Source organism: Euprymna scolopes, chromosome 31 (assembly GCF_053919585.1).
Source record: "Euprymna scolopes isolate OS-2025 chromosome 31, ASM5391958v1, whole genome shotgun sequence".
Taxonomy (NCBI): domain Eukaryota; kingdom Metazoa; phylum Mollusca; class Cephalopoda; order Sepiida; family Sepiolidae; genus Euprymna; species Euprymna scolopes.
In genome coordinates, this window is record NC_136512.1 from 85561983 (window position 1) to 85575423 (window position 13441).

At 34.1% G+C, this 13441-nt stretch overlaps 1 protein-coding gene across 1 annotated transcript in view; it reads right to left on the minus strand.

Annotated features, from left to right (window-relative positions):
• LOC145255828 (uncharacterized) overlaps positions 1–13441 on the minus strand; it is an 86566-nt gene that overhangs the window by 46518 nt on the left and 26607 nt on the right. The window contains exons 5-7 of the mRNA XM_080114547.1: positions 10672–10800; positions 8912–9048; positions 1454–1615 (exon numbers count right to left, since the gene is read on the minus strand). Of these exons, the coding sequence (XP_079970673.1) occupies positions 1454–1615; positions 8912–9048; positions 10672–10800 (428 nt within the window). The remainder of the gene's footprint in view (positions 1–1453; positions 1616–8911; positions 9049–10671; positions 10801–13441) is intronic.

The following is a 13441-nucleotide window of genomic DNA, read 5'->3' on the forward strand; positions in this document are numbered from 1 at the left end:
GTACAAGTGCATTGCAGCCGGGGGAGATTACTTCAAAGGAGACTAGAGTTTCATGTGTGTACTATCAATAAAAGTGTTCATACAAAACATGTCTGCAAACTTATTGAAGGCACTCAGTACTATGCAGATTCTTGAGTTTGACAACTTCCCGAGTTTTGATAAGACGCACTTGAAGAAGGTCGGATGTTACATCGATCATAGCAGTAAGAGAACAGTAGTTTGAATAATTTAAACCAATTTAATTCAAATAATTTAAATCAATAAATTATCAATTCTCATCTCAAAAATGCATCAACAAAATATTTCTACTTCATTTTGTTACGCTCAGTATCTAAATGAAAAACGCAAATCAGGAATGCTAACTCTTATTACGAGAAGAAAGCTATTCTTTATGATATGCTTTTATGTGCTGATTTTAAAATGTCTCCATATTAGCAAATTGCTGAACCAGATCAAGTATTTTTTTAAAAGAAATTGTGGCAAAGTACAGGGTGGGAACGATAAAATTGTTGCACTAGAAAAGACGACATGATTCAATTTCCATTTGATGAAAACCGGTTTTCTTATTTTGTTGCAGGCCATCTATTAGTTGTCCAGTTGTGTAAAAATCCCAAGTGCGATAGGAACTTTCTATCATGTTTGAAAGTGATACAATGTTCAACGAGCGAGATCAGAGATAAGCCACTCTATAAGAAATCCTCCCTACTGATCCAAGTTATGACAACGGGACCATTGCCATCATCCTCAACATACATTGCTGAATTGCCATGAATAATAGGGACATGCCTAGGGTGATGAAAACGAAGTTTCTAGCCACGATTATGGTCTTTGGTGTGATTTCAGTGAGGGCCACACTATGCTACCTCACATCTTCAAAGTCGGCTTGAAAATCAACACCAAAGTGTACCTGGATGTGTTAAAGAGTGTGGTGATCCCTTGGTGCAATCAGGTGGCCTCTGACAGACTCTGGGTGTGGCAGCAGGATTCGGTGCTGGCCCACAAATCCAAAGAGACCCAGGTTTGGCTTCAGAAGGAGTTACGACTTTCTACTCTTCTCTCATTGCCACCCTCCTTCCTTGATCTGAATCCACTGGACAACTTTGTTTGGTCATACATTGAGAATATCACCAACATGACCTCCCACAACACCAAAGTCAGCCTGATTTCTGCCATCCAACGAGTATTCACCGAGCTCCTGGCGGCCCTTGTGGAAAAGGCATGTTCCCAGTTCTGGACCTGTATCGAGGCAGTGATTGAGGCTGAAGGCGGCTACATTGAATAGATGTCAATAACATGGTACAAAAATAACAAATGAAAATTAGCTACTCAAACTCAAAGTCTGATTTGCCAGCCTAAATGCTATTTAGGTCCAACTTTTAAATTACAATTGACATAAATTTTTTCTCTTAAATAAGTAAAATCAACTTCTTACTTGAGCAAGAATGAAACTTACCATTGTAATATTTGTGGCGCTTGCGATCCAAAATGGCTGATCTTGTTCAAGAGAACTAGCAGGAACGATCTCCAAGTCGTAGGGATTGTAACGCCTGCTCAGCTGGTGTCGATTCTTGGGAAGGCAATAGACAAAATTACCATTGTCAGCCTTAACTTGGACCTGGAAGGGAAATGTCGTACGTCATTGGAAGAAAGCAAAACATCTTAAAATTTTAAGTACGTTCATTTCTTTGCGAGAGAAATGATATCTGACTCTGCGTGAGTCTTTCAAATTTTTGTATCGAAGATTAGGTGAACCTTAGCTCTCACACACACACACACACACACACACACACACACACACACACACACAGATAAACACACACACATACATAGACGTGCATTCACCCACATACGTACACATATACACACATCCATATATACACACATATACATACTCACATATATACACACATATATACACACATATATATATACACACATATATATACACACATATATACACACACATGTACACACACATACACATGCACAGACATGCATGCATACTCACATACACACATGATGATTGCAACGTCTTTTCAGACGAGTGCCACTCCCTCAGGCACTTAAAGTCCACAAGCCCAAATACCTGAAGGAGTATCTATACAAAGATGATGTTACAGAGTCTTAGCTTTGTATGACAGCTAAGTCTCTCTCTCGGTTCAAAATGTTGAGATCCAGCAACAAGCAAGAGCAAGATAGCCAGTAACAAATTAAACTGCAGACCAGCTTAATGCGGGTACTGGTCTCCCGCTTTATGTTTTTTTTAAGTCAGAGATTTGCTTCTCCTAGAAAGGTCGCCTTCACCATGGCTTACTGGAGCCCTCTCCACCGCAATATATATATATATATATACACTCACACACTCTACAATAAGTGTTTTTTAATTTATATTTCACAGACTTTATATATCTCCATGAACATTTATCTTTTTTTCTTCAAATCCTTTTTCATTACATCTAATAAATTTGGGTTTGTTCTACAATCCACAAACGCATGAAAAAGTGGTCCAAAAACACATACATAACAAATAAATGTTATCAAAGGCAAGACAAGTATGTTTTACTAGCGCTTCTACTTAATGTAAAATGTTTATTCGGGCTGAAAATTAAGTAGTGTTGAGCGCTAGGCGAAAACATACACACATACACATTTATATACACTCACAAATATGGAAAAAGGAAGGAAAATCTGCAACCTGATAGGAAATTTTCAACGTTTCGTCCCATTTTCGGGGGACTTCTTCAGGAAATTGTGGTGAGATGGTTGAGGAATAAAAAAAATATGCCATGATGAGCAGAAAATCCTCCGTGTCGGGTTAGGGTTAGGGTTAGAGTAGGCCATGATGTCTTCCACTCCGAAAAGTGATATATATATATACAGGGTGTCCATAAAGTTCGTGTGCGCTTTAAAAAAATTATAACTTTATTTATTTTTTTTTTTTTACATGGAGTTCACCACTTATCAAGGCCCAATGGCCACTCAGGGATAAGGGTTATTGTGTGTACAGTAATCAAAGGGATAGTGTAGCAATAGTATTGGAGAAATTGTGAGGTGTTATTACTCAGGAGGGCGGTTCATCAGGAATTTGTTTGTGTTGGACTTGAAGACATCCAGGTTGAAGTCGGGAGGGAAACAGGCAAGCGGAACAGAGTTCCACAGGCGTGCAGTTCTAAGAAAAAAGCTCTGTTCATGGTATCTACGTTTTGATTTAGGCACAGATAGGGAGTGGGGAAAATTATTGACAGTGGTTTCAGCTAGTCGGGTGTTTTTTTAAAAAGATTGGCGAGGGGGGACCAGAGAATGGAGCTCAGACGAGCACCTGCCATGGAAATATTTATATTTGCGATAGAAATAATCTGTAAAAAATGTTATAAAGTTTCGTGTATCTAGTTTTAAGTATAGTTATTGAACAATTTTTCACCACAAAATTCGTAATAATCTTTAGATAAGTAAAAAATAAGTAAAAAATATTTTCTTTTGTTTTTCAGAATCAATTTGATCCCATCGCTTCAATTGAGGAAAAAGTAAACTGTGTCCTTTGGTTGGTTGAATTGAAATCTACTATTGCTGTACAAAGAAAGTTAAGAATTGAATACAATAAAAAAAGCGCCTCATAGGACACCATTGTTAAATGGATGAAAAAAAATTTAAAGAGACAGGCTCTGTCCATGATAAACCACGGTCTGGAAGGCCATGTGTCAGTTTTGAAAGGACCAGATTCTAGGAATTCTAAGAAAAGGCAGGCAAATACTCCACTTAGAGAGTTACCTGCCAAATATTCCACTTTTTTTCTTTTTTTTTTTTTACAAGGGGGTCACCACTTATCAAGGCCCGGAGGCCACTCAGAGATAAGGGTTATTGCGTGTACAGTAATCAATGAGATAGTATTGTAGTAATCGTTAGTATTGGAGATTTGATAGAGTGTCTTACTTAAGGAGGCAGTTTGTCAGGAATTTGTTTATGTTAGATTTGAAGACATCCAAATTGTAGTCAGGTGGGAAACAGGCAAACAGAAGAGAGTTCCACAGTCGTGCACTTCTGAGAAAGAAGCTCTGCTCATGGAATCTACGTTTAGGCACAGATAAAGAGTGGGGAAAATTATTGACAGTAGTTTCAGGCAGACGGGTGTTTCTTGTGAAAGATTGGCGAGGGGGGACCAGAGATTGGAGCTTTAGAGGGTTACCTGTAGGAAGACCGAAATTTTGCTTGTAGAAATTGTTATTGAATTGAAAATAAGTCATGTCAGTTATAAGTCTAATCATTTATATAAAGGGAGGAAATGGTAAGGCAATATTTGATTTTTTAGGTGTGTATGCAGTAAATTTAAACATTTTAATGGGGACATTAGTGTATGATGTTGTTATATCTAAGCTGTGTATAGTTTTGTTATCTTAATTAATGTTTTTTATTTTGTTGAGTAAATCTCTGGAGTTCTTTATGTGGGAGGTGCTGATAGTGCCCATTAGTGGAGTTAGGATGCTGGATATGGCCCGTGCAATTTTGTGTGTTGCACTACCAATGCCAGATATTATGGGGCGCATAGGGATATCGAGTTCGTGAGTTTTGGAGAAGCCATATAATGACGACATATTTTATAAGTTTTTTAAAAGATTTGTTGAAAGTCTCAATACTTCTATTTACTGTCTTTAAATCAGTGTTGGTATATGTGTCTCAGCTCTATGATATTGTACTACCAAAGTAATACATAGATGCCTTGAAACACCTAGGGAATAACAAGAACATAATTATATCACCAGCTGATGAAGGTGATGGTATAGTCATAATGGAAGAAAGACACGTATCTAGAGAAAATTTCTACACTCTTGGCAGACAGAGACAAATTTTCTTAGTATTTCATTTCCTTATATAATGTTTTCAAAGTTAATGTTGTCTTGTTACGTTTACTTTTGTATAATGCTAGCTTTTTTTTTCTCTTCTAACGAGAAGTATTTAGCTTCGAAATGCCATGGCTTAAAAAGGTTTCTCCTTCATTCCTCTTTCTGTAACCTTCATTGCTTTGATAATGTAATAAAGTTTCTATGTAACTTTACACTTTATCTTCTTAACTTATATATATATATATATATATATATATATATATATATATATATATATATATATATATATATATATATATAATTTGAGGTTGCTATTTTTTTTTTCCGTTTTCGGAAATAAGGGTTGTTACCTGATGAGGTCTCTAGTTGGTAAATACTGGTAGACCGAAACATGCTCATGACTGTGTAGCAACAAACTACTGCTTATGTAAAGATAAATATATATATATATATATATATATATATATATATATATATATAACGCTGAATGACTGTATGTGTGTGTATGTGTGTGTGTGTGTGTGTGTGTGTGTGTGTGTGTGTGTGTGTGTGTGTGTGTGTGTGTGTCTGATCACGAATAGGCTCCTATACGGTTGACTATTTTAAAAAACTGATTATATATAATGATAGAAGATGTATCGAGACGCAGGAATGGGTATGTTTGATCTGGCAGAATTTCCACACACACACACACACACACACACACACACACACACACACACACACACATATATATATATATATATATATATATATATATATATATATATATATATATGAGCAAACAGTTAATAAAATATGTTAAAAACACTTTGAAATGAGTTAAAAACATATTTAATCTGAAAAGGAAACTAGATAAATGGATAGTCCTTAATCCGTGGAGTTTCGAAGAAATACTTTCCTTCTCATCAGAGGGTAGGAATTAGCAAAATGTGAGATTGGAATTTGCATGCAGAAGTATTTGATGAAACAACAAGTAAGTCAAAGATCTTACTTGAAAACAAAAAAAGTGAAGCAGAGGGAATATGGTAAAGAAAAAGGCGATTACACACAAATGGATAGTCTGGTGGGAGATAAAAAATCCAGTGACGGTAAAATCCAAATGTAAAATTTCAAAAAAGTTAAAAGAATTTCCATTTGTACAAGTAAAATCCAAGGAGATCCCGTAATTGGAAGAAGATGGTCCATAATAATCCAAAGGCAGAAATCCATGGAATAATTCACAAAAATGTGTACAAGGAAAAAAAGAAAAGATTCCAATAATATTAATAAAAGAAAAATAGGATGTGCTTTTCACTCTACTTCCGAGACATCACATAATGGACTCTCCCGTGGGTTTCGACCTATGAGGTTCGGCCACAACAATTAAATTGTTTGGAAATTCATACGCGCGGTCTGTTTTATAGTGGTGAAGCTTTGTGTAGAACCAACCACACTTACTGCTAATCTTTGTCGGTGCAGATGACTTCCACAAGACGGAACATATAGTAGATCGCATGTTTTTACATCACAGTTTTCCTTCTCATAGATGCATGGGAGCATCTCTCCCGGTGAACTAATGCGCCCTCAGATATTAGCCTGGGATTTTCTTCGAATCGGCGCGATACATACAGCGCCTAGCCTTTCCATATGGTCACCCATCCGGTACTGCCCAGGCTCATTGTTGCTTAACTTCAGTGATCTGGTGAGAACTGGTGTGTGAACGTGATTATGCTCTCTCACTCTCTCTCTCTCTCTCTCTCATATATATATATATATATATATATATATATATATATATATATATATATATATATATATATATATATATAGACATTTGTGGGGGTTATTTATGGATGCCACTGAGTCGATGGGTAGAACTGCCTACTGCCAATGCGATAGTTGTAGGTTCTATACTCGGCTTGGGAGAGGTGCTAGTCAAGCTGCATTGATAAGTTGTGATACAACGAAACAGGACTGCATGTCGATGACTACAAATATATATATAAGCTCCATTACAATTTATTGATTTCTACATAAACTTTATTGATTTCTACATAAGCTTTATTGATTTCTACATAAGCTTTATTGATTTCTACATAAACTTTATTGATTTCTACATAAGCTTTATTGATTTCTACATAAACTTTATTGATTTCTACATAAACTCCATTACAATATGTTAAGCTTTGCGCTATCCATTATTCCGATAAGTCTCCTTAAAAAAATGATCTTATTCTCTTCCTTTAAACCCCCATTTTAATATATATATATATATATATATATATATATATATATATATATATATATATATAGTCTTGGAAGTTTTTTAACCTTTAAAACTATACAAAAAAACTTATTTCATTTTTATATTTTTTATCATTCGTTATAAAACTATTTAATCAGTAAGTCATTTAATCACCTGCAATCAATGCATCAACTTGCTCTCTCAAATTCACTATAGTACTAATGCATGTTTAAGGGATCATCAGCTGTTTACCATGAAACACTGTTTCGGAGATTTAAAAACAAAACAGTATATTAAATCATGGTTCCCCAGAAGTATTGATCAAACACCACCTCCCTTAATCATAAGAACAAAAAAATGTTACAGATATTAGATCTAGTTTCTTATTCTTAATTAATTTGGCTATCCTATTCATGTTATTAAAATGAATTTCTTACCTGTGAGATTCATCAGTTTCCAAATTCAAAATATATATATATATATTAAGGGGATTAGAAAGAGTCTAAAGAGCAGAGTTTATTTTAATGTATTAGTATTGCCAGGGCCGCTGCAAGGAAGGTGGGCTCTCTCTACCGTGCTAGAAAACTACTAACACCCGAAAGTATCCTGTATCTCTATAAGACAACCATTTCCCCATGTATGGAGTATTGCTGTCATATTTGGGCTGGTGCATCGGCTACTTGTCTCTCGCTCCTAGACAAGGTTCAAAAGAGAGTCGCAAATCTGATAGGCCCTGAACTGGCATCCAAGCTTCAGCCTCTGTCCCATCGACGAAACATTGCATCCCTCTGCCTGTTCTACAAGTATTTTAATGGTGAATGCTCTGACGAACTGCTAGCACTTGTGTCCCCATGACGTGAACACCCCCGACAGACCCGACAGGCTGCAAAATCCCACCCCCACACAGTAGATATCCCTAGATGTAAAAGATCTTTCTACTCCAGTAGTTTCTTCCCCAGAATCGCTAGACTTTGGAATTCCATTCCAGGTCCCTGCTTCCCCAACTGTACTGACGTGCAGAAGTTCAAGTGCAACTTGAACCAACATCTTGCTGCCCAAATCCCTACATAGTACCCCAGTAGTTGTTGCCCCTGATAGTAGCTCCTACACCAAAGTGGCAATGTGCCTTGTTTGGGGTGAAAATGTAATAAAAAAAAAATTAAAAATTAAAGGAAAAGAAAACAGTGCTCGTTGTAATGTAGATATATAATAAGCTCGATAGGCAAATATATATCCTAGAGCTATTTTAATATTGAGTAAGATGATTGATAATTTATAATTAAAATTAAAAATTAAAAATCGGTTTCATAAGGAAGAACAAACAAAATTTGGTTCTTCCTTCTGAAACAGATTTTTATTTTTTATTATAAATTTTCAATCATCTTACTCAATATACATATATATACACACACACACACACACACACACACACACACACACACACATACATATATATATATATATATATATATATATATATATATATATATATATATATATGTAGAATTTTCACATGTCCTACTAGTTGTATTAATAGGAGATGAATTGACATAACTCCTTCCACTCGTATAAGTTTTAATTTATTTAAGCCTGTATGTATATGCCTCCATCGATAAGACCATTTGCATTTTTTTTCACCTCTTTTTCCTCCTGCACATTATGGGTTCGAGCCTGCCTGCTACTCATAATTTTTTTTTTTTTTTGTGTTCGCAATTTTGCTTTTTTTTTTATTTGCTCAACTAACACCCTTACACACATCTCAAATCACCCGGGCAATGCCGGGCACCCAGGCTAGTAAAAAATAAATTGTATTCTAACAAAAATGATAAAATAAAAACAATCTTACCTTTTCCGGAGATACGAATCCAGTTTCACTGAGTTCTAATGCTTCACATTGGCAATTTCTCGTGGGAAGTTCTGTTTTCCAACCAAGAGATTTCCGGAGTTTTTTTAGTGCTTCAAAGACATCATCTCCATAGAAAACTAAAAGAATAAAAATAATGGATGTATTCTTCATGTTCTTCGATTTAATCCATGAATTTAATGAAACAAATTAGGTAGCAGTGACTAACTACTTTCCTTTAACAGAATAATAACATGTGACATAGCATGTATAACATGCATGGGAAAAAATCAGCAGCAGCCACAGGATAGCTGACGAGCGAAAATATTAGTAGCAACAGCCGTCTTAGCTCATATGCAAATTAAGCAAGTATACACGCACTGACGTTATGGGAGAAAGAAGAAAATAAAGAAGAAAAAAGGACAACACATTGTCGAGCAGAAAGAGAGAAGCAAGTTGCGTACCAGGGAAGATGGATGTGTGAAGTCATGGGCGAGAAGTGCTCGCTATGATTGGCGTCAGGTGGTGGGGATAGAGACTTTTAAGAAGCACATGTTATACGGTAGAGCGTTGTAAAACACTTGTATGTGCAAAAACACTTTTGAAAGGTAATGAAATGCATTATTGTTGGAAGAACCACAAATAAATGCTTTTCATTTGCATTAAGAAAAAATGCCGAGTTGGATTTTTCTATCTCTTTTTGTTGTTTTTTTTTTTTTTGCGACGGTACCAGACAATGTGTAGGTCCGAGAGGTTTGATAGTTAACAGTTAAAGTATAACAGGCATGTTACAAACTGACAACAACCTCGCGTTACAATTATATGGATGAGATTTAACTATCTTTCAGAAAAATCAGTTAAGTTTTTTAGGGGTGGGGTACTCTTTTCCACACCAAACAAGTCAGAGTACCACTTGGAACATAAGAACTTATTATTTAGGATGTTGACTAACAGGGTATTGTGAGGAGTAAAGCGGCAAGATGTTAGTTCACATTACATTTAAACATTTGCAGGTTAGTACAGTCAAAGAAGCAGGAAAAAAAGGAAAGGAATACCCAAGTCTAGCACTTCGAAGGAAGAAACAATTGAAGCAGAAGGCTTTTCGACATCTAGGGATCTCAACAGTGAAGGGGTGGAATATTGCTGCTTGTCAGGTGAGTCAGAAGTGCAGACATAAAAAGGGCAATCTATCTTGCAGCTGGTGCACCAACCACAATGCGGCAACATTACTTCATGCATGGGTGGCTTTATAGAGTTAACAGATACTTGTATATCTAACGTTTTTCTTTTAGCAATACAGTCAGTTTATTGTTTTTCTAAATATCTTCAGAATAGATATGTTTTACCCTTAATTATATTCCAGGATTTATTTATTAATTCTTTTTTTTTTCGGTCATGAGTTTGTTTTCTTTGGGTTTTTTTTTTTTTTGTTTTTTTTTTGCATGCATTCTTTTCTCATTTTCCTCCACAGCATTTAATTTCCTTTCTTGTGACGTCCATTTGCTCCCACGGCTTGGTCATTTGCATTTGTGAGCTGCCGCTTCTGCTACCTAAGTCTCCGTGGCTTCATTACAGTGTTATTACATTAACTTCTTCCCCGAACTTTAATTGAGGAAATCAAGTCACAAACTCGTTACAGATATACAAAAGACCTTCAAATATGCAAAGCCAGCTAAGAATGAAAGACTTATATGAGAGAACACGTGATTGATCCACCCAAGAATTTTGGTGAATAAAAATGATTAAAACACAAACGCCCTTACCTTGTTTTTCGAAAGTTCCCTTTTCTTCTTCATCGCTTTTTAATCGAATTAATTTGGTTCCATTCTTTAGTTTAACTTGTCTTTCTTCTTGGTCTTCAGGCGAAAGATTTCCATCGCGATTCAAAGAACCTTTAGAAAACAATTCAAATCTTCTAAATAGAATTAGCCTATTCCTTTGAAGAAGGATACGAGTTGAGATTATGAAGACATTAATATACCAGGGGCATTCCGAAAGTAATGCCTCCTTTTTTTTCTTTTCTTTTTTTTTGTTGTACCTGAATAGATCAAAGGGTGTTGCAAATTGCATTGTTATGATGACTGACCTTCTGAATCCATTACCTGAAACTTTCATCTCTCTGTGGCAAATATTGATAGGAAGCAAACCCCGTCATGGACATGCGTCAGAAGAAGAGATGCATCAATGAATTTCTAGCAAAAGTGCATTGAGAATGGTGGTTACTGTGAGTTTAAAAAATAGGAGACTTTACTTTTGGAACAACCCTCGTCTGACAAAGCATGCTCCAGACGCCCATTCACAGCCATCGGTCTTTCGCTGGCAAAAGTACATTGCGAATGGTGGTGACTATGTAGGTAGAAAAATAGATTCTGGAGCTCAAAAAGGCGCTTATTTTAAAGGTACCCCTCCCGTCTTCGTAGCTCTTTAACTTTTTCTGTTAAAAAATAGAAGGTTTTATTTTGAAACGACCCTCGTCGATGATGTTTCTAGTTTTTATAAGTAATTGACTAAAACAAACTCATGATTGTGTAGCGATACCTATATGTTTATATAAGCATATCTTGCTTTACTTTGTATTGAGCACTCTTGTATAAACCTCGTTAAATACATTGTTTGTTTTACCCCTGTATATTCTTAACCTGGAATAATATTAATGACTATATATATATATATATATATATATATATATATATATATATATATATATATATATATATATATATATATATATATATATATATATTAGTCTTCGCGCGAAAGAGCAGGACACAAAATGTTTTAAATAATAATAATATATATATATATATATATATATATATATATATATATATATATATATATGACTAAGACCTTGATATGGATATCTAAAACGGTCCTAATTATCGGGCTTGAAACCGACGGCACCAATGACTTATCTCATCTAACAACTTTCTGTACACAAAATACAAAATATAAATACGCTTATTTTTTCTGATTTTCCGTTTAATTGAGCACTCTGATGGATTTCTTTTTCAAAAAAAAAAATAAAACTAATCATATATATATATATATTAGTCCTCGCGCGAAAGAGCAGGACACAAAATGTTTTAAATAATAATGATAATAGAATAACAATAACAAAGACTTTCGCTTGCGAGGACTACTATTGACCGTGACCAGTTATACAGTCCTTTTGAAAATTTCATCTCTATTTTTCTCGTTATGTACTGAATATTTGTTAATGAAACCTATATGAAATATGTTCCTTATTAAATTTTAAAGATTTTCTATTCGGAAAGAAGTTTAAAAAAATTTAACCTAAAAAAGTTATTTTAAAGTTTTTGTTAAAAAAAATTCAGATTTTCTCATTATTCAGACCTGCATTACAAAGAGAGAGTTGCAAAAAAATGAGTTGTGGTGTGAAGAGAAATACAAACTGAAACAGAGAGAATATTCAGACCTGTAATAATACAAAGAGGGGGTTGCAAAAATGAGTTGTGGTATGAGGAGAAATGCAAATTGAAATAGAGAGAAGGATAGTTTTAAAATATAATTTTAAAAAGATAAGATACAAGTTAGAAAAGCATTTCACCCAAGGCATGAAAATTGTTAAACAAAATGTTTTTAGTATAGGCTTTAAAAACAAAGGTACAAGATTCGATTTGAAATTTATTTATCTTCAAAGTGCACTTTTATAAATTTTACAAAGTAAGGTATAAAACTTTAATTTCAATTGAATCAAAAAATTACCTTGGATTTATTTTATGTAATGTACATTTTGTTGCAATTTAAAAACAGTATCTTTCATCTAGCAATTAATGATATAGATATAAAATTTTCAATGATTTTTTTTTAAAAAGTGCAACAGAATGTACATTACATAAAATAAATCCAAGGTAATTTTTTGACTCAATTTAAATTAAATTTTATACCTTACTTTGTAAAATTTATAAAAATTTCAAATTGAATCTTGTACCTTTATTATAGTAAAAACATTTTGTTTAACAATTTCCATGCCTTGGATGCAATGCTTTTTGAATGCTTTGACGATAATTACAGTTTTCAAAAAATTAAAAGATACGTCTGCCTTACTTAAAAATTGCTAGATTTATTGGTGTCTTTTACATATAAAAAAAAAACACCCAATAATTTTGCTGATGAGGAGACTTTCTTAAAAAAAGAAACTATATGTCAAAATTATTGTCCGTGGCTTAAGGTCTATCACAATAAAAACATCGTTTCCAAAACGATCGTACAAATTATTGATTTTGTTGTTGCTCCTTCTTATGAAACAGATTTTTAATTTTTAATTCTAATTTGAATTTTCAATTATCAATCACATTACTAAATATATATATATATATATATATATATATAAATATATATATATATATTAATTGTAATTATATATATATATATACATACATATATATATATACATATATATATAATTGTAATTAAATAATTATTATTTTTTCATACCTACAGCCATTAGTGGTTCATGCTTACGCAATTATCAGTGTAGGAGGTGAAAATTCCTGCCATTGGGGAGAT